At 41.4% G+C, this 19,772-nt stretch overlaps 1 protein-coding gene across 1 annotated transcript in view; it reads right to left on the bottom strand.

Moving 5' to 3' along the window:
• The window catches only part of LOC127002280 (putative neural-cadherin 2), a gene marked incomplete at its 5' end in the record, with an annotated part of 52,945 nt that overhangs the window by 15,706 nt on the left and 17,467 nt on the right, over nucleotides 1-19,772 (bottom strand). The window contains 5 exons of the mRNA XM_050868092.1: nucleotides 1,826-1,981; nucleotides 2,769-2,932; nucleotides 3,122-3,355; nucleotides 3,492-3,669; nucleotides 12,405-12,542. Coding sequence (XP_050724049.1) covers nucleotides 1,826-1,981; nucleotides 2,769-2,932; nucleotides 3,122-3,355; nucleotides 3,492-3,669; nucleotides 12,405-12,542 — 870 coding nt within the window. The remainder of the gene's footprint in view (nucleotides 1-1,825; nucleotides 1,982-2,768; nucleotides 2,933-3,121; nucleotides 3,356-3,491; nucleotides 3,670-12,404; nucleotides 12,543-19,772) is intronic.

Genomic DNA, 19,772 nt, shown 5'->3' with positions numbered 1-19,772 from the left:
ACCGCAGGATTTTTTTGTGCGGTCCGCGGTAGTGCGGTATTTTCAGAAAGTTTGCGGTAGTGCGGTACTTTTTTTGTCATGCGGTACTACCGCACTACCGCACTAAGCACCGCACTTGCCCACCTCTGATGTCTACAATGGACATCACGTCACTTTCGTCCCTCTTGATTCGTGATGTCTGAAGGCCAGCGTGACCAAGCCCTTGTTGACCGCATGCAGATACCAAGTCTCTAAGTTGTCTCATGGCTTCAGCCCTGTGTTCAGCCGTCACATCGTATCGCGTCAGTGCACATTTTTGTAGGCTGAAGCCTTTGGTCCCTCCTGGCGTCAGAGTGTCCTTGTTAACTGTTTCCTCCAATGCCTGGTCTACTTCAGTCTTGCCAAATGGGTTTGATGGTCCAATCTGAACTGAACATCCACCTCTGAGGAAATGCGAATGGAGCTCTGGGTACCTCTCTTCGACTTGAGACATTTCTGCAAAGTAGACTGGGAGGTAGCGGGTGTAGTTCGTTTTCTTCATAGCTAAACACCAAGGAATAATTTCCCTTATGCTTGCCAAGTGCAAGTTCCAGTCTCCTCGATCTGCTCTTATTAGGCCCAGTAGTGTCTCCACCATGTCGACATACATCATCCAAAAGGAAGCGAGGTTCCCCCTTTCATGTCCCTTTCATTAACGAGTATTTTAAAAGTGCTTATTCTCCTTCAAATGAATAGTAAATTCAACCAACCAAGAGTTATTTTTGATGGCTTATACACTCCCCTAAGGACAAAATACAAACATTAGTCAAAATAAAGCACCAACATGGAAAAATGAAAAACATTTCAACAAAAATGAGTAAAAATGCGGGTTTTTTTTTCGATTTGTTTGCATTTAGGCTATCTATCGTACAAACATGTTAGGCTATCTATCGTACAAACATGTTAGGCTATCTATCGTACAAACATGTAGAACCTAACAAATTGCATACCAAAAAATGCAGATTTTAAAGAGGAACATTTTGAGCCCATTTTCAGTTTCATAAGTTAACATAGGGACAGGTTATGGGCGTTTTTCTGAACCTAATCTTTTCGTAATATCTTTAAAGATGGCCGCCAAAATGCTAATTAGCAAAGTGACCCAAAAGTCCATCAACGATATTTGGACGCCTCAGATACCGTGCTAATCAAAAATCATAGTGGAATCGGTTCACCGCTTAGGTACCGATACAACAAATTTTGAGGCCTGGCACATGGACTATACGCAGTGTGGACGCGCCTTAAGGTTTGATGTTAAAATATTGAGTCTGTGTCTTTCTGGAACACACATGCCACAAAACGTGATCGTTGGTCTGATATTTTTGCCTAGTCATTTTCATGATATTTTCCAGCTTATGTTCGAAAAAAAAAAATAGAAATGATTATAGAATATTATTATGTTGTCATGGCTCGCAATATCAGGCGGGAGGATGCAATGTGAAATGGCTGCGAGCAAACACAACAGGAGAAAGTATCATATATCTAAATGTAATTACCTATTTTTAATCGTATCTTTTATACGCCTGTGGGTCTTTGATGAATGGGGCCGAACTATTTGTTGTTAAAATATATGTATGTATGAATATTGCAAATATATTGACAGCCTAAATTTAACGCACAGTAAACAAAAGCACGCAAAAAAAAAAAAAAAAGTGTAGGAACATATTAAATGTATACTGCATGCTCTCTTAGTTAACATTACAACACCTCAGAACATAAAAGGAACACAGAAAACTTAAATTCGTCTAAAGCAATATTTCTATTTCTCTCTCTCTCACACACACACACACACACACACACACACACTCACCATGTCCGTCACCTGCACCCTCAAGGTAAAGCCCTGCCGGTGCTCGGGATCCTCATAGTCCAGCGGCTCCACCGACCTCAGGTTCCCGCCGGGTAGCGCCCCCGCCACGCCCTCCACCCGGAACATCTGCCAGCCCCGCCCGCTGCCCGGCACCACCTGCGCCGCCGCCAGCATAATGTACGTGGTGAAGGCGGGTGTGGGCGGGACTCACACGTTATAACAGAAAACTAACAGCAACAATGGACATGCCCACAAAAGACAACCACTCATGAAAGAAGTTACCCACCCCATGTGAGACGTCTTGTAACTCGCAGTATTCTGTATTAGTAATAGCTCACCTGACGACGTTCTACTGCAGCTTATCTTTATGTTATCCAAATTCCTTACGTGAGAATTAGCCAACATCTTCGTTCTTTCATCCCTTTCGTTGGTAGCTCTAGAATTCCTTTGTCTGTATTTCCTTCTGTCTACGACTTGAACGCCTTCAAGAGGAGAATATCAAGTTGCCTCTCTAACTGAATGCGACCATCTATTCAAAACATTTCAATTTTATCTTCATTATGGTGGTAGCGCTATAGAGGGCTTTTCTGTAACATTTTTGCTCTGGAGCTGCCTCTCTTACTGTAAAATGATAACTGAAATTAGAATTAAAAAAAGTATTTCGCCTACGGCAACTTCTATCCCAACCCTAAACGCTGGCCACAATACTGTCCGTGGTGTCAGTTTCACTATTACCAACACTGAATGCTTCGAGTCACTGAGACCCCTCTCTCGATTGGAATATTCTTTTATAAATGACTGTATATTGAATCCATTTATGTGTGTGAGATTAACTGGGCAAAGGTTATAACAAAGATTAGTAAAAGTAGTAATGGACATCTCATTGACTATCATCTTTTTTACGTGACCGGAATATGCGTTAGCGTGTCTGTGCGACGCTGACCCTGTAGGCGAAGTCGTTGGAAGTATCAGGGTCCACGACGGTGAGGGTAGCCAGCATGTGGTCTGGGGCGAGGCTCTCAGGCACGTCCAACGTCCACTCGGGCCGCAAGAACCTCGGAGACACATCATTCACGTCGTCCACGTCCACCACCACCGTGCCCGTGCCTGGGGGGGGGGGGAGGGGGAGGAGCGCTGTGAGAGGGTAAATACCCGGCGAGGAGGAGGAGGAGGAGCGCTTTGAGAGGAAAAAGGAGCTCAGTGAGAAGAATAGTCATCGAGATGAAGACTAACATTTGGAGGGACGATGATTCAGTGAGACAAAGAATATCTCCGTGAAGGGAAAATAAAACTGACCCTTGAGGCCGCCGCCGTCCGTCGCCACCACCTGGATGACGTAGCGTTGCGTCTTCTCCCGGTCGAGGCAGCAGAGCGCCGTGCTGATGACGCCGAGCTCGCCGTCAATGGCGAAGATCGGGCGGCCGCTCGCCTCGTCGATGGCGTTCTTCTCCAGCGAGAACGTGACCTTGGCGTTGTCTCCCTCCTGAGGGTCGTCGTAGTCCGTGGCCTCGACGCGCGTCACCGACGACCCTGGACACGGGACAGCGTTGTGTAAGCATTCCATGCTATTGTTGTCTATAATGGCGTCTGAAAATGGTAAAGCACTTTCACTCTAACAATGTTTCGCTGCGATCCGCCGGGCGTGGCTTATTCTTGCATAGGTTACCTAGCGGTGTGTCCTCGGAGACGGTGGCGGTGGTGGTGCGGGAGGGGAAGAAGGGCGCGTTGTCGTTCGCGTCCTTGAGGTTTACACGGACGTCGGTGTGCGCCTCAAGCTGGCCGTCCGTGGCCGTCACCCGCAGGCGCCACTGAGGTCGGCCGTGGGGAGGGTCGCGGTCCAGGGGCTGAGGGGGAGAGGCGGAGAGGGAATGTAAGAGATATAAGTAGACTTACATAGATATGCAGACCACACAGACCCTATGTCTCAGACTAGGCGGTCTGTCATAAACTAAGTGAAATTACATTAAATCAAATGGCCACAAAGACTTGGATTTCTTCTATAAAAAGAATATGGCAGTCAAGTTTTTCAAATGAATCAATCGTCTTACACGGGACCACTGAAAGTGGGAACTTATTCCATTCTCGTGCTACAACGTTGGTTAAGAAAAATAATAGTGTAGTCTGAATTTGTTTGCTTACACATAGGTTTTGTGGCATTATTTCTCGTTCGAAATGTGTCATCAATAAAAAAACAAAACTTGGATTTGTCCACATTAGTAAAACCAATAAGTATTTTGAAACATTCGATCAGTTTTCCTTTGAGGCGATGTTTCTCAAGAGGGAACAGGTTAAGAAATGAAAGCCTTTCATCGTATGGTTTGTTGCGTAAGGAAGATATCATCTTTTTGCCCTACGCTGAAAAATTATTTTAGCAGTATCCTCCACATGGTGGGGAGACCAAAACTGTACTGCAGACTCCAAGTAGGATCGAAGTAAACTACTGTATAGTGGTAGTATTGCGTTTTTAGTCTTGAATGAAAAGTATTTATTAATGAAGTTCACTATTATGTTGGGTTGATTTGCTGCGTCAATGCATTGCTGCGATAATGTAAGGTTAGGTAAGGTTTTGACACCCAGATCCTTGATACACAGTACACTTTTGAGTTTCACGCCACACATTTCATAATCGAAGTAGATTTTTGTCAGATTTCTGCGAAATTCGCTGTTTTGAAACTAGGCACCATTATTTTACATCACCTCATCAATTTTTTTTTTTTTTTTTACAGTAAGCCCGCTGCTCTAAAAAGAAAGAAAAAGAAAGAGGTGGCCGATAAATCAGTTTCTTTCGGGAGAGGTGTCCTGTCTGTCCAGAAGAGCTGTGAGGAGCCCCCCACACATGAGATGCATACTCCATACGAGGCCTGTATATGGGTTTTGAGGGCGTTGAAGGACACCAGTTCTTCTTGCCCCAATCAAAGAAGATCATCAATGAACAACAGAAAGCAAAAAAGAGGAGAGACTGTAAGAGTCAGTTAAGAGAAGGGCTAGGAGATCACCAGAAGATTGTATTTCCAAACTTATAACTTTGAGTTCCTCTTTATGCTACGCTTTAGTCACGGGGGCGGTGCTGCCCGCGGGTGTACGATTAAGCGTCAGCACGGCCGCGTGGCAGCCATTCACACGACGAGATGGCGTGACGCAATCGGGGGCATTTTTTTGGTGGATGATGATGAAGATGAGCATTTTTTTGATGGACATCGTTTAGGAGAGAGAGAGAGAGAGAGAGAGAGAGAGAGAGAGAGAGAGAGAGAGAGAGAGAGAGAGAGGGGGGGGGGGGCTGTGTGATTGAAGACTTTGGAATCTGGATACTGTATGTGCTGCATGTACGTACACCCAAGGGGGCTGGGCAGAGGTAGCAGAGATGACAATAATAATAAAGAAAAAGAAATGGGGATCGAAGGTGCAGTATCAGCGTTGCCAGAAGTTGAGAGTAAAATGAGGGACAAAAGAGAATACGCCAAGACTTGTTTATAGAGTATTATAAATAAACACAAATCAGTAACAATCACTTACAGATTTGCTGGCGGTATTATGGGAAAGTGCACTGAAAGAAGAGATATATAGAAGAGTAAAAATGAAAGACACCAGCAACAGAAGGTCGGAACGAAGTGAAAGATAAATATATGAAGCAAAGTAAGAGAACTACTACTACTATTACTACTACTACTACTACTACTACTACTGCTACTACTGCTTCTACAACTACTATTACTGATACCACTACTACATATGATAATGATAATAACAATAACAATATAAAATACATACCCGAGACTGGACAGCAAGAAAGCACGACTACAAGACAGCAATGTGATTTTCGTGAGTGATATATAGCGTAACTTTCCTTTCCTGGTCTGAACACTTCTAATTTTTATCCTCTCTTTCACTTCCAAGTCTCATACCAATACAGCAATTTGATTTTCTCGCATGAGGTACGGCGTTACTTTTTTCCTTTCCTGGTCTAAACGCTTTTGATTTTGTCCTCTCATTCCCTTCCAAGTCTCATATTCTGTTATTTTTAAAGTCTCCGTTATTTGTGAGCGTACTGTGTGAGGGCGGAAGTGAGGCGGCAACGAGGAGTGAATGAGAGAGCGAAAACAAGTGTCATTGATGCTAATTATAGTGATTGCTCTTTTGATGAGAGAGAGAGAGAGAGAGAGAGTCATATTTAGTTCAACGAGGCACAATACCACGATTGCAGGGATATTTTAAAACTGTAACATGTCTCTCCTCTCTGTAGGGACGCGGGTTTTTCCTCCCCTCCATCCCTACCTCCGTTTCCTTCTTTACTCTCTTCTTACTTCTTCTCTCCCTTTCCTTCGTTTCTCTCCCCTTTCCTTCATTCACCTTCTTTTGTTATGTATTGTTGGAAGAAGCCCTCAGGATCCTACTTTGTTTGCCTCGCTATTCTGATCTTATCATTTCTTTTTGCATTTCTTATATATATATCTCTTCATTCACTTACTTCTCTTCCTTTCCCTTGCCTATTTTCTCTTTATCTTACCCTCGATCCTTGACATTATGATGGTGAAATGGGTGGATGGATAGACAGATAGATGGATGGATAGAGAGAGAAGTTATTACCTTGTTTTGGTATGATCAGTGAAGTTAGGATAAGTTATTGAGTCGCTCGTCTTTATCAGCCAGGAAGAAGCAGTGAGCGGTGAGGAAAATCATTGGAGGAGACACATCAAGGAAGACAAAGTTAATGGTGTCTCGAGTGTGTGTGTGTGTGTGTGTGTGTGTGTGTGTGTGTGTGTGTGTGTGTGTGTGTGTGTGTGTTTAAGTAAGTAAGTAAGTAAGTGTGTGTGTGTGTGTGTGTGTGTGTGTGTGTGTGTGTGTGTGTGTGTGTGTGTTATAGCCTACAATTCATGGTTATTTTGTATGATTGTGTTATATTTTGTGAACAATAACGATTTATCTTTGTGTGGGTTTCAAACGATATCAGAGATACTTCAGTATTTATAAAGTAGCCTAAATGACTTCTTATTATCTCTCAGTTGCTTTTTCGTTTGACCGAAGTGAAAGACTGTATTAATATTTCCTGGAGTTAATGCTATTTTTGCTATTCATTGCTTGATTGATTCTTCTTTATCAAAGGAATAGTTAGTTTTGATGTACCTATGTAAATGGAGGTCTATTTGCTTTTATATAATAATGTTCGGAAATTAAAAGCCTAACACTTTAATACCAGGCATGAAAGACGAAATAGTACTCTAAGTTTCCGAAAATATAGTGTTATGGACGTTTCGCGTTTGAAGCTTTGTTTTACTAATAGAACTTTGAGCACCAAGAGGAGGCTACATGTGGTCAGAGGCAGACGATGGGAAGAGACTCCCACGCCTCTTATGAGAGCCCGAAGGGATGCGAAGTATTCCGGCTCAAATAGTTAATGAATGACTGGTATATGAGTTTTCTTCGTTAATGGTAGTGTCTTAGCTTCCATTATGAAATTTGGCCTGGAATGCTGACAAACGCAGAGCTGAAAAGTCAATGCGTGTAAAACAAATATTTGGCTTATTTTTTTTCTCAGGGGTGACGCCAGCGGATGTTCTAACGCGGCAAAACTTAAAATTCAAAACTAGGATGCGACTGAATTCCTGGAAAAGGGGTTTTAGGGTTAATACCTTTCACTTTTTTTTATTTAGCTCATTTGGCTGAAAATTCTGTCAGGCCCAGGGAATTAATTAAGTTTCAATCTGTCAAGCAACTTCGTTACATTTTCCAGGGCGATTTCAAAACTTCCTCATCAATTAACACGGTGAGGACATCAAGTGTGGCGATAGTGTACGTGGAAACTTATCTAATGTAGGAGAGAGAGAGAGAGAGAGAGAGAGAGAGAGAGAGCATGGAAGCGAGCAAAGCAGTTGAAAGAGCGTAGAGAAAAGTGTAAAAAATAGTCAAGGAAGAGAGATGGAAAGACAAAAAACAAACAAACAAAAAAAATAGATAAAAAGAATATACAGATAAACAGACACATATATACATAAACAAATCAAACACAGAATAAATAAAAATCACGACAAATGACTAGCCATAGGAATAAAAGGAAAAGATGTGAGAGAACAGGCACAAAATGGGAGGCAGAAGGAAAGAAAACATACAAGCCATGGAAAAACAAATGACGAATGAGACAGGACGCGAATCTTTGGCTAAGGAGAGTAGGCGAGGGGAGCGGCTAATATCTGGACGAGGGGAGGGGACGTATGACGGAGGAGACAAGGCAATAGGCGAATTAGCGAGGGGTACTAAAACGCTTAACACTGATAGGGCTGTGTTGGGAGGGAGGAGAGAGGGTGAGGTGGAAAGCAGACTGAAGGAATTGCCGGGGAAAAAAATAAATAAACTAGAGGAAACGAAATGATATATATTTTTTTTACAACAAAGGAGACAGCTCAAGGGCACCAAAAAAAAGGCAATAATAAAAAAAATCCCGCTACTCGCTGCTCCTAAAAAGAGAATCAAAAGAGGTGGCCGAAATAAATCAATTTCAGAAGGAGGTATAGTTTATTTAAGAGAGAATAGTTTATTTAAGTTCACGAATACCTTGATAAATGAATTGAGTTGTGTGTGGAGAAAAGATGGTGAAATGGGATGTCTACTGAAAGAAGCGAATGGAAAAAAAGGGATTATATATAGAAAATCAAATAGTACCTGGTCAAGTAAATTCTAATTTGTGAACTGCCTGAAAACTGACGGAGTTGTGTTTGGAACGAGGAAAAATGGTGAAATGGAAGCTGTATCAAACGGATCGCCTGAAAAGAAGCTTATTGAAGACATATTAATCTGTACCTGGAAAAATACACTGAAATTAACGAACTGCCTGATAGCGTTGTGTTTGGAATTAGGAAAGTGTGGAGTGTACTAAATATGATATGAAAATAAAACGAAATATGTGTGTGTGTGTGTGTGTGTGTGTGTGTGTGTGTGTGTGTGTGTGTGTGTGTGTGTGTGTGTGTGTGTAGAAAGCGAAATTATATCTCATAACATATTTAAATTCGTGAAATAAAATAACTGACTGCTCTTTCGGCCACCTCTTCGGATTCTTTCCAGGAGCAGCAAGTAGCGGGCTTTTATTTTATTGTTTCCTTTTTTTTGTGCCCTTGTGCTGTCTCCTTTGCTGGGAAAAAAAAAAAAAAAAAAAACTAGAGGGACAGGAGACTTTCAACGCTTCTTCTACCTAGAGGGCAGCACTGTCCTTCTCCTTCCTCGTGTGTGGAGCTAAAGTTTCAACTCCCGACAGACGGATCGAGAGACGCAGTGCTGCTCTCTACATCAAGCAGCTCTGAAAGTTCCCCGTTGCCTAGAGAGAATAGTTAACATAGAAAACGAAATCACATCTGCTAAAGTTCAGTCAAAATCTCGAAATGCTGAACTGAAGCAGAAATAATTACAAATACGAAATATTATCTGCCAAAGGAAAGGTAGATCATCGAGTTTGAAAATTGAGAAGCAAAAACAATTACAGATACGAAATAATACCTGCCAAAGGAAAGCTAGATCATCGACTTTGAAAATTGAGAAGCAAAAATAATTACAGATACGAAATAATACCTGCCAAAGAAAAGCAAGATCATCGAGTTTGAAAATTAAGAAGGAAAAATAATCACAGATACGAAATAATACCTGCCAAAGGAAAGCTACATCATCGAGTTTGAAAATTAAGAAGGAAAAATAATCACAGATACGAAATAATACCTGCCAAAGGAAAGCTAGATCATCGAGTTTGAAAATTAAGAAGGAAAAATAATCACAGATACGAAATAATACCTGCCAAAGGAAAGCTAGATCATCGAGTTTGAAAATTGAGAAGCAAAAACAATTACAGATACGAAATAATACCTGCCAAAGGAAAGCTAGATCATCGAGTTTGAAAATTGAGAAGCAAAAACAATTACAGATACGAAATAATACCTGCCAAAAGAAAGGTAAATCATCGCAGTTTGAAAATTGAGAAGCAAAAACAATTACAGATACGAAATAATACCTGCCAAAGGAAAGCTAGATCATCGCATTGTTTGAAAATTGAGAAGCAAAAACAATTACAGATACGAAATAATACCTGCCAAAGGAAAGCTAGATCATCGACTTTGAAAATTGAGAAGCAAAAACAATTACAGATACGAAATAATACCTGCCAAAGAAAAGCTAGATCATCGACTTTGAAAATTGAGATGCAAAAACAATTACAGATACGAAATAATACCTGCCAAAGAAAAGCTAGATCATCGACTTTGAAAATTGAGATGCAAAAACAATTACAGATACGAAATAATACCTGCCAAAGGAAAGCTACATCATCGAGTTTGAAAATTGAGAAGCAAAAACAATTACAGATACGAAATAATACCTGCCAAAGGAAAGCTAGATCATCGAGTTTGAAAATTGAGAAGCAAAAACAATTACAGATACGAAATAATACCTGCCAAAGGAAAGCTACATCATCGCATTGTTTGAAAATTGAGAAAAATAGTAAGTAATCAGACAAGGAGAAACACAATAACAAACAACAGAGATTACAACTAACGTTTAAAATTACACAACAAAAAGTCTCCCTCAAAACTCCGAACCTTTCCCTTCCAAAACAAACACACAGACATTTCTTTCAACAGTTCACATTCATTTTTATTCCTCTTCCCATCTCTGACATTCGCTTCTCATTCGAACAATTTAACTTTTCTTCTCTCTCTCTCTCTCTCTCTCTCTCTCTCTCTCTCTCTCTCTCTCTCTCTCTCTCTCTCTCTCTCTCTCTCTCTCTCTCTCTCTCTCTCTCTCTCTCTCTCTCTCTCTCTCTCTCTCTCTCTCTCTTTTTGTCTTGTTTTTCGGTTAATCTTTTAGCTTCTGACTGACGTGGCTAACTATCTCTCCCTCCCTTTACCTTTCTCTCCTCCTCCCTTCCTTGCCTGCCTCTCCCTCCCTTTCCTCCATCCCTTCACGTATACCACTGCCTTTTCCCAAACCCCTGTCGTTCCCTTGTCATACCCCTGTCAGGTCTATCGTAGTGGTTGACAGCCCGGCCCACTGCCCTCTGCCTCCCTGCTGTCAACGGACTTAGATTTCACCGAACAAAACCTTAAATTGCTCCTCTCTTTTTACCTGTACCGACGCATGGCTGCTGCACTAGAAATAAAGGTAAAGCTGATGGCAAAAGGTAACATTTCATCTGCGCATTTTTTTAAAACAGCAAAGGCAGCCCAAGGAAAAAAAAGTGAGGGAAAAAGTCCGCTAATCGCTGCTCATATAAAAGAGAGAAGATGGCCAAAAGAGAGGTCAATTTTCGGTAGAGAGGTGTCTTGATACTCTCTACCACACTACGTTTCCTATTATATTAAAACAGAAGGTAAAGCTGATATCTAACGTCAGCGTATTGTCTTTTTTTGAACGATACATTTAAACAAAGTTAGTCCTGATCGTATCAATCAATTTGTCATTCTAACAGGCGTAGTGCCAATATTTCACTGACTCGTCGACAAGCAACTGGAAAATTAACAGGCCACGAATGATGTTTGGGAAATATTGCTCAAAAGGAAACAGAATACTGATATGTATGCACTATGGAAAAGACGATATATACTACAAAACATCATGTAAGAGAATAATGATACTACTACCACTACTACTATTACTACAGCTACTACTACCACTACTGGATAACAATAGTAGTAGTAGTAGTAGTAGTAGAAATGATAATAATAATAATAATAATAATAATAATAATAATAATAATAATAATAATAATAATAATAATAATAATAATAATAATAATAATAACAATAATAATAATGATAATGATAATAACAGTAATAATAACAGATCAGAATAACAGAACAACATAGCATCTAAACACATCAACAATAATATGAAATGTCACAATAATAAGAGAAACAAACATGACAGCCACAGCATCGTACGTTAACAAAATTCTCGTACATTACCAAGATGAAGAAGAGAAAAAATCCTCCTTGAACCTTGGATTATACTTCCTTTGCTCATAAGACGCTGCCTCTAAGATGATGACAACAACAACAACAACAACAACAACAACAATACCAAACCATGAATATAACAGGAGCAGGGACGTTCTTCTCTCTGCCGTATTGTATGAGTGACGCTTGCATTGTGACTTGATTATTTGCGTTCCCAACTCCAAGAAGCACCAGGATTGCCTCGTGTGTGTGTGTGTGTGTGTGTGTGTGTGTGTGTGTGTGTGTGTGTGTGTGTGTGTGTGTGTGTGTGTGTGTGTGTGAGCTTTACGACTTTCTCTCTCTATGTATTTTTCTCTTACGTTTATTCTCCCTTTCGTGTGTTCTTAATAAAACTTTGAATTATTTTTTTTTTGTTTTGCTTATTTGCCCTTTTCAGCTTGACTTTTTTTTTTTTGTCTATTCTTTGTATGATTGCTTCTCGATTTCTCTCTCTCTCTCTCTCTCTCTCTCTCTCTCTCTCTCTCTCTCTCTCTCTCTCTCTCTCTCTCTCTCTCTCTCTCTCTCTCTCTCTCTCTCTCTCTCTCTCTCTCTCTCCCCTACCTACGCCTGGCTCCCCTCACCCAGCTTCTCGCCTCCAGCACCGGCCTACTCACCCTCAGAAGCAGGAGCGTGCCCGAGGCGGCGTCCACGGAGAAGCAAGGCCGCGACCCGTTGCTGAAGATGCCGTCCCCGGAGAGGGTGTAGGAAAGGTCCCCGAACCGACCCGCGTCCCCGTCCACGGCCGTCACCTGCTGCGGGAGGGAGGGAGGGACAGGTGAGAAGGTGTGTGTGTGTGTGTGTGTGTGTGTGTGTGTGTGTGTGTGTGTGTGTGTGTGTGATATCTTCTTTTACTTTCTCTGTTTTCTTCTTTTGCTCATGTTTTCTCTTTCCATATCCATCTTCCTGAACATATTTCCTTGTTTTCTCCCTATTCACTTTTTCCATTCACAAAGGATCTTATTATCTCTTCTCCTCATTTTTCTCTGTTTCTTCCCTGTTTGCTTCTTCCATCCGTACGTTCTCTTCCTCCTCATTTTTCACTATATTCTTCTTTAATCCATTATTTTCTATTTCTATCCCTATCCCTTATGATCGTTCCTTGTTTCCGTCCCCAAACCCTTCTTCCAGTCGTTTACCGTCTTTGTAATAAGCTCCAGCCTTTTCATCTTCCGCCGTTTCTCTTTTCAGCATCATTTTTTATTCGAGTTCATCACTGTCTGATTTCCGCTCGTATACCTTTTACTTTTAACCTTCTTCCCGGATGTGTTTCTGTCTTCCTATTCAATTACTTGTATTGGCAATCTGTGACGTAAGTTTGTCAAAGGAAGGAAGTCTCCCACGTTCCGAAAGGAGAAAAAATATTGGGAGCAGAGTTATCAATGTACTTTTTAAATCTTTCTGAATATGTTTCTACCTTCCGGTTCAGTTACTTGTATTGGCAATCTGTAATGTCAGTATGCCAAAGGAAGGAAGTCTCACGTCCCAAAAGAAGAAAAAATTATTGGGAACAGAGTTATCAATGTTAATAACCTTGTATTAGTGCATTATCAATTATCAACCTTCTTCCTGGATGCGTTTCTATTTTCCATATAATTTACTCATATTGTGAATTTGTAACGTAAGGATGTCAAAGGAAGGAAGTTTCACGTCCCAAAAGGGGAAAAAAATATTGGAAGCAGAATTATCCGTGTTATCAATTATCAACCTTCTTCCTGGATGTGTTTCTACTTTCCATATCATTTACTCGTATTGTGAATTTGTAACGCAAGGATGTCAAAGGAAGGGAGTCTTAACGTCCCAAAAGAAGAAGAAAAAAATCAGGGAGTAGAATTATCCATGTATTTTTTAACCTCTTCCTGGATGAGTTTTTACCCTCCACTTCAGTTATTGGCAACCTCTGACGTTAGGATGACAAAGGAAGGAAGTCTCCCCGTCTCAAAAGAAGAAAAAACTGTGGAAAAAAATTGGAGAGTAAAATAATCAATGTATTCTTAACCTTCCCGGATGTTTTCTACCTTCCACTTTAGCTACTCGTATCGGGAACCTGTGACGTAAGGATGCCAAAGGAAGGAAGTCTCTACGGCCCAAAAGAAGATGAGCAAACAAGTGCGGTGCCTCTAATCACGTCCTGCTAAGGCTGCCCGGCACTCACCCACCGCTGCCCACGAATGGAGGCTGTCATTACCTCTCCTTCCCTAATGAGGCGCGGCGCAGTGACGTGTGAATGAGTAGATATGTGAGTCGCCGGGAGTATAAGCCAGCTTCTCTGGATTAAGTAAGTAGAGTAAGGTTAACGTGGAGACTGAATGCTTGGCTGTGAGAGCTCGGTTAGTGCTGTTACGCAAAGACTGGGGTTGTGTAGTTCCTCTTAGTCTCTCTGTCTCAATCTCTTTCAGTCTGTGTACATGCCTGTCTCTCTTCGTCTATCTGTCTGTCTCTCTTCTTTCATCCTATCCCTCTTTCTCTCCTTCCTTCATTCTTTCTTTCCTTCATTTCTTCCTTTTATCATTCTTTTATTTTTTCAGTCTATCTCCATTTGTCTGTCTGTATGTATGGTTGTCTTCCTGTCTGTCTGTCTGTCTGTCTGTCTGTCTGTCTTCATTCATTCTATTCATCTTTCTCTAACTCCCTTCTTTTTTTCTTTCCTTCCTTTCTTCCTTTTTAAGTTCCTTTCCTATTCACATTGTTTATTCGTTGCTTCTTCTTCTTCTTCTTCTCTCTCTCTCTCTCTCTCTCTCTCTCTCTCTCTCTCTCTCTCTCTCTCTCTCTCTCTCTCTCTCTCTCTCTCTCTCTCTCTCTCAACTTTTCTCTATCTAATTAATACTGTTAAGTTATTTCTTACTCAAAGCCTAATTTCCCTGTTTTCTTGTGCCACTTTCTTGCTCACCCTCTGACCTCTTCCTTATACAAAAACAATAAAGCAAACCCTCATTAGTACTTACTCATAGAAACACCAATAAATCCAGTAAAAAGAATCAGTAAATAATAAGACGGGTGGAAGTTTACGGCAACTCTATCCCTACCGACTTTCCCTTTTCCATTTTTTCTTCTCTCGGTCCCCCCCCCCCCCCCCGGCCCTTTGCACGGTGACTAATTCCACCATCAGCGACAGGGAAACGAACTCACGCCGCCCTACTCACTCCTGCTGGCGCTGACGTGGTGACGTAATTTATTGGAGGTCGGGCCACGGCGCTACTTGTGTGAGGCGCCATCTGTTGCTCCGTTTGTCTGGACTCGCTGCGTTGCCAAATTATCGTACGCATCGCATTGCATTTTCGTAGTTTCTGACCGATAACTATAGCAAAAAACACAAACCTCAATAAATAACAGTTTTAATGCTAACTTTGATGATTTTCTGTCGTCATTTGTGTGGGTGCGAGAGTTTGAGGCTTAAAAAATGATAAATACGTTGTGGTGAATACGATAATCTGGCAACGCTGGTCCGGAGGCTCGATGGGCTGACTGACTGATTGACTGATTAGGAAACATGACGTCCCAGCAAAGGTCATAAGGAGACGAAAACTGCCATCAATCAAAACTCAAGGTGCAAAAATCAATGGTGTTTTTTTTATTTTTTTATAAGGAGACAGCTCGAGGGCACAAAAAAAGGAAACAATAGTAAAAAAAAAGCCCGCTACTCGCTGCTCCTACAAAAAAAAAAAAAAAAAAAAAAAAAAAAATCAAAAGAGGTGGCCGAAAGAGAGGTCAATTTCGGGAGGTAAAGTGAAATAGTTGATAATTGACGCTGCTGCAAGAAAGGACACAGGGCGACGAAAAAACAAAACAAAAAACAATCGCTCAGAATTCAAAGTAAAAAGGGCAAAGTAAAAATGTAAGTAAGACAAAGTAAGCCAAAAGTAAATTAAAGTAAGTAAGGGAAGTAAGGACAAGGAATAATAGCAATCAATCAGAATTCAAAAGCACAAAAATGACAAAGTAAAGACAAATTAAAAACGAAAGTAAGATAAAAGTAAAGTAAAGTAAGCAAGGCAAGTAAGGGCGAAGAAAATAGCAATCACTTAATATTCAAAGCATAAAAAAAGAAAAGTAAGGCATAGATAAAGTAGAGACAAAGAAAATAGCAATCACTTAATATTCACAGCATAAAAAAAAGAAAAAGTAAGGCATAGATAAAGTAGAGACAAAGAAAATAGCAATCACTTAATATTCACAGCATAAAAAAAAGAAAAAGTAAGGCATAGATAAAGTAGACAAAGAAAATAGCAATCACTTAGTATTCAAAGCATAAAAAAAAGAAAAAGTAAGGCATAGATAAAGTAGACAAAGAAAATAGCAATCACTTAATATTCACAGCATAAAAAAAAGAAAAAGTAAGGCATAGATAAAGTAGACAAAGAAAATAGCAATCACTTAGTATTCAAGGCATAAAAAAAAAGTAAGGCAGAGATAAAGTAGACAAAGAAAATAGCAATCACTTAATATTCACAGCATAAAAAAAAGAAAAAGTAAGGCATAGATAAAGTAGACAAAGAAAATAGCAATCACTTAGTATTCAAGGCATAAAAAAAAAGTAAGGCAGAGATAAAGTAGACAAAGAAAATAGCAATGACTTAATATTCAAAGCATAAAAAAAAGAAAAAGTAAGGCATAGATAAAGTAGACAAAGAAAATAGCAATCACTTAATATTCAAAGCATAAAAAAAAAGTAAGGCAGAGATAAAGTAGACAAAGAAAATAGCAATCACTTAGTATTCAAGGCATAAAAAAAAAAGTAAGGCAGAGATAAAGTAAAGACAAAGTAAAAACGTAAGACAAAGTTAGGTAAGAAAAAAGTAAGGTAAGTAAGGCAAGTATTTGCGAGAGAAACAGAAATCACCCTAGATTCAAAGGATATAAAGACAAAGTAAGATACAGACGCAGTAAAAACGAAGTAAAAGCGTAAGTAAAACAAAGTAAAGTAAACCAAAGTAAAGTAAAGTAAGAAAGTAAAATAGCTGTAAAAAGGTACAAGAACTGAATATATCCCGCAGGTTGAGCGTCGTGGCGGCCGCTGGGGGTAAGCGAGTGTGTGATTCGTGAACTATCTTATACTTTCCTCAGGCCAGCAAGTATTGGCGCTTGTGTGTGTTATCGGCAGGTGGTGGGAGAGAGGAAAAAAGAAGGGATGGGTGAATGCTGTAAAGGAGAAAGGAGAAGAAGGGGGGGGTGAATACTGTAAAAGAGAAAGGAGAAGAAGGGTGGGAGGGTGAATACTGTAAAGGAGAAAGGAGAAGAAGGGTGGGAGGGTGAATACTGTAAAGGAGAAAGGAGAAGAAGGGTGGGTGGGTGAATACTGTAAAGGAGAAAGGAGAAGAAGGGTGGGTGGGTGAATACTGTAAAGGAGAATGGAGAAGCAGGGGGGGGTGAATACTGTAAAGTAGAAAGGAGAAGAAGGGTGGGTGGGTGAATACTGTAAAGGAGAAAGGAGAAGAAGGGTGGGTGGGTGAATACTGTAAAGGAGAAAGGAGAAGAAGGGTGGGTGGGTGAATACTGTAAAGGAGAAAGGAGAAGAAGGGTGTGTGGGTGAATACTGCAAAGGAGAAAGGAGAAGAAGGAGGGAAGGAGAAAGGAGAAGAAGGGGGGGGGGTGAATACTGCAAAGGAGAAAGGAGAAGAAGGGGGGGGGGGTGAAAAAAGCAAAGGACAAAGGAGAAGAAGGGGGGGGGGTTAAAACTGCAAAGGATAAAGGAAAAGAAGGGGGGGGGTGAATACTGCAAAGGAGAAAGGAGAAGAAGGAGGGGGTGAATACTGGAAAGGAGAAAGGAGAAGAAGGGTGGGGGTGAATACTGCAAAGGAGAAAGGAGAAGAAGGTGGGGGTGAATACTGCAAAGGAGAAAGGAGAAGAGTGGGTGGGTGAATACTGCAAAGGAGAAAGGAGAAGAAGGGGGTGAATACTGCAAAGGAGAAAGGAGAAGAAGGGGGTGAATACTGCAAAGGAGAAAGGAGAAGAAGGGGGGGTGAATACTGCAAGGAGAAAGGAGAAGAAGGGGGGGGGGTGAAAACTGCAAAGGAGAAAGGAGAAGGGTGGGGGTGAATACTGTAAAGGAGAAAGGAGAAGACGGAGGGTGGGGGTGAATACTGTAAAGGAGAAAGGAGAAGAAGGGTGGGGGGGTGAATACTGCAAAGGAGAAAGGAGAAGAAGGGGGGGGTGAATACTGTAAAGGAGAAAGGAGAAGAAGGGTGGGTGGGTGAATACTGAAAAGGAGAAAAGGAGAAGAAGGGGGTGAATACTGTAAAGGAGAAAGGAGAAGAAGGGTGGGGTGAATACTGCAAAGGAGAAAGGAGAAGAAGGGTGGGGGGGTGAATACTGTAAAGGAGAAAGGAGAAGAAGGGTGGGAGGGTGAATACTGTAAAGGAGAAAGGAGAAGAAGGGTGGGTGAATACTGCAAAGGAGAAAGGAGAAGAAGGGTGTGGGTGAATACTGTAAAGGAGAAAGGAGAAGAAGGGGGTGAATACTGTAAAAGAGAACGGAGAAGAAGGGTGGGGGGGTGAATACTGTAAAGGAGAAAGGAGAAGAAGGGTGGGGGTGAATACTGTAAAAGAGGAAGGAGAAGAAGGGGGGTGAATACTGTAAAGGAGAAAGGAGAAGAAGGGTGGGAGGGTGAATACTGTAAAGGAGAAAGGAGAAGAAGGTGGGGGGAATACTGTAAAGGAGAAAGGAGAAGAAGGGGGGGTGAATACTGTAAAGGAGAAAGGAGAAGAAGGTGGGAGGTGAATACTGTAAAGGAGAAAGGAGAAGAAGGGTGTGTGGGTGAATACTGCAAAGGAGAAAGGAGAAGAAGTGAATACTGTAAAAGAAAGGAGAAGAAGGGTGGGGGTGAATACTGTAAAGGAGAAAGGAGAAGAAGGGGGGGTGAATACTGTAAAGAGGAAGGAGAAGAAGGGTGGGGGGGGTGAATACTGTAAAAGAGAAAGGAGAAGAAGGGGGTGAATACTGTAAAGGAGAAAGGAGAAGAAGGGGGTGAATACTGTAAAGAGAAAGGAGAAGAAGGGGTGAATACTGTAAAGGTGAAAGGAGAAGAAGGGGGTGGGGGTGAATACTGTAAAGGAGAAAGGAGAAGAAGGGGGGGTGAATACTGTAAAAGAGAAAGGAGAAGAAGGGGGTGAATACTGTAAAGAGAAAGGAGAAGAAGGGGGGTGAATACTGTAAAGGAGAAAGGAGAAGAAGGGTGGGGGGGTGAATACTGCAAAGGAGAAAGGAGAAGAAGGGTGGGGGGGTGAATACTGCAAAGGAGAAAGGAGAAGGGGGGTGGGGGGGTGAATACTGCTAAGGAGAAAGGAGAAGAAGGAGGGGTGAATACTGTAAGGAGAAAGGAGAAGAAGGGGGTGAATACTGTAAAGGAGAAAGGAGAAGGGGGGGGGGGTGAATACTGTAAAGGAGAAGGAGAAGAAGGGGGGGTGGGTGAATACAGCAAAGGAGAAAGGAGAAGAAGGGGGGGGGTGAATACTGTAAAGGAGAAAGGAGAAGAAGGGGGGGGGGTGAATACTGCAAAGGAGAAAGGAGAAGAAGGGGGGGGGGTGAAAACTGCAAAGGAGAAATTAGAAGATGGGGGGGATGAATACTGCCAAGGAGGAAGGAGAAGAAGTGAATACTGCAAAGGAGAAAGGAGAAGGGGTGGGGGTGAATACTGCTAAGGAGAAAGGAGAAGAAAATACTGCAAAGGAGAAAGGAGAAGATGAATACTGCAAAGGAGAAAGGAGAAGGGGGTGAATACTGCTAAGGAGAAAGGAGAAGAAATACTGTAAAGGAGAAAGGAGAATACTGTAAAGGAGAAAGGAGAAGAAGGGTGGGAGGGTGAATACTGTAAAGGAGAAAGGAGAAGAAGGGTGTGGGGGGTGAATACTGGGACGGCCACAGTGTCTGCTGCAGAATAGGGTTTAGAGAGGAAACTGATAGGGTAACATTACACGTGTAGAGCACAGTGATTGATGCTTAGTGACTTGTTGATAATGTACGCTGGATAAACTGTAAAACTAAGTAAC

The sequence above is a fragment of the Eriocheir sinensis genome, chromosome 22 (assembly GCF_024679095.1).
Source record: "Eriocheir sinensis breed Jianghai 21 chromosome 22, ASM2467909v1, whole genome shotgun sequence".
In the NCBI taxonomy this organism is placed as follows: Eukaryota; Metazoa; Arthropoda; class Malacostraca; order Decapoda; family Varunidae; genus Eriocheir; species Eriocheir sinensis.
Note: the sequence above shows the minus strand (reverse complement) of the source record. Positions and strands in the feature narration are given on the sequence as shown.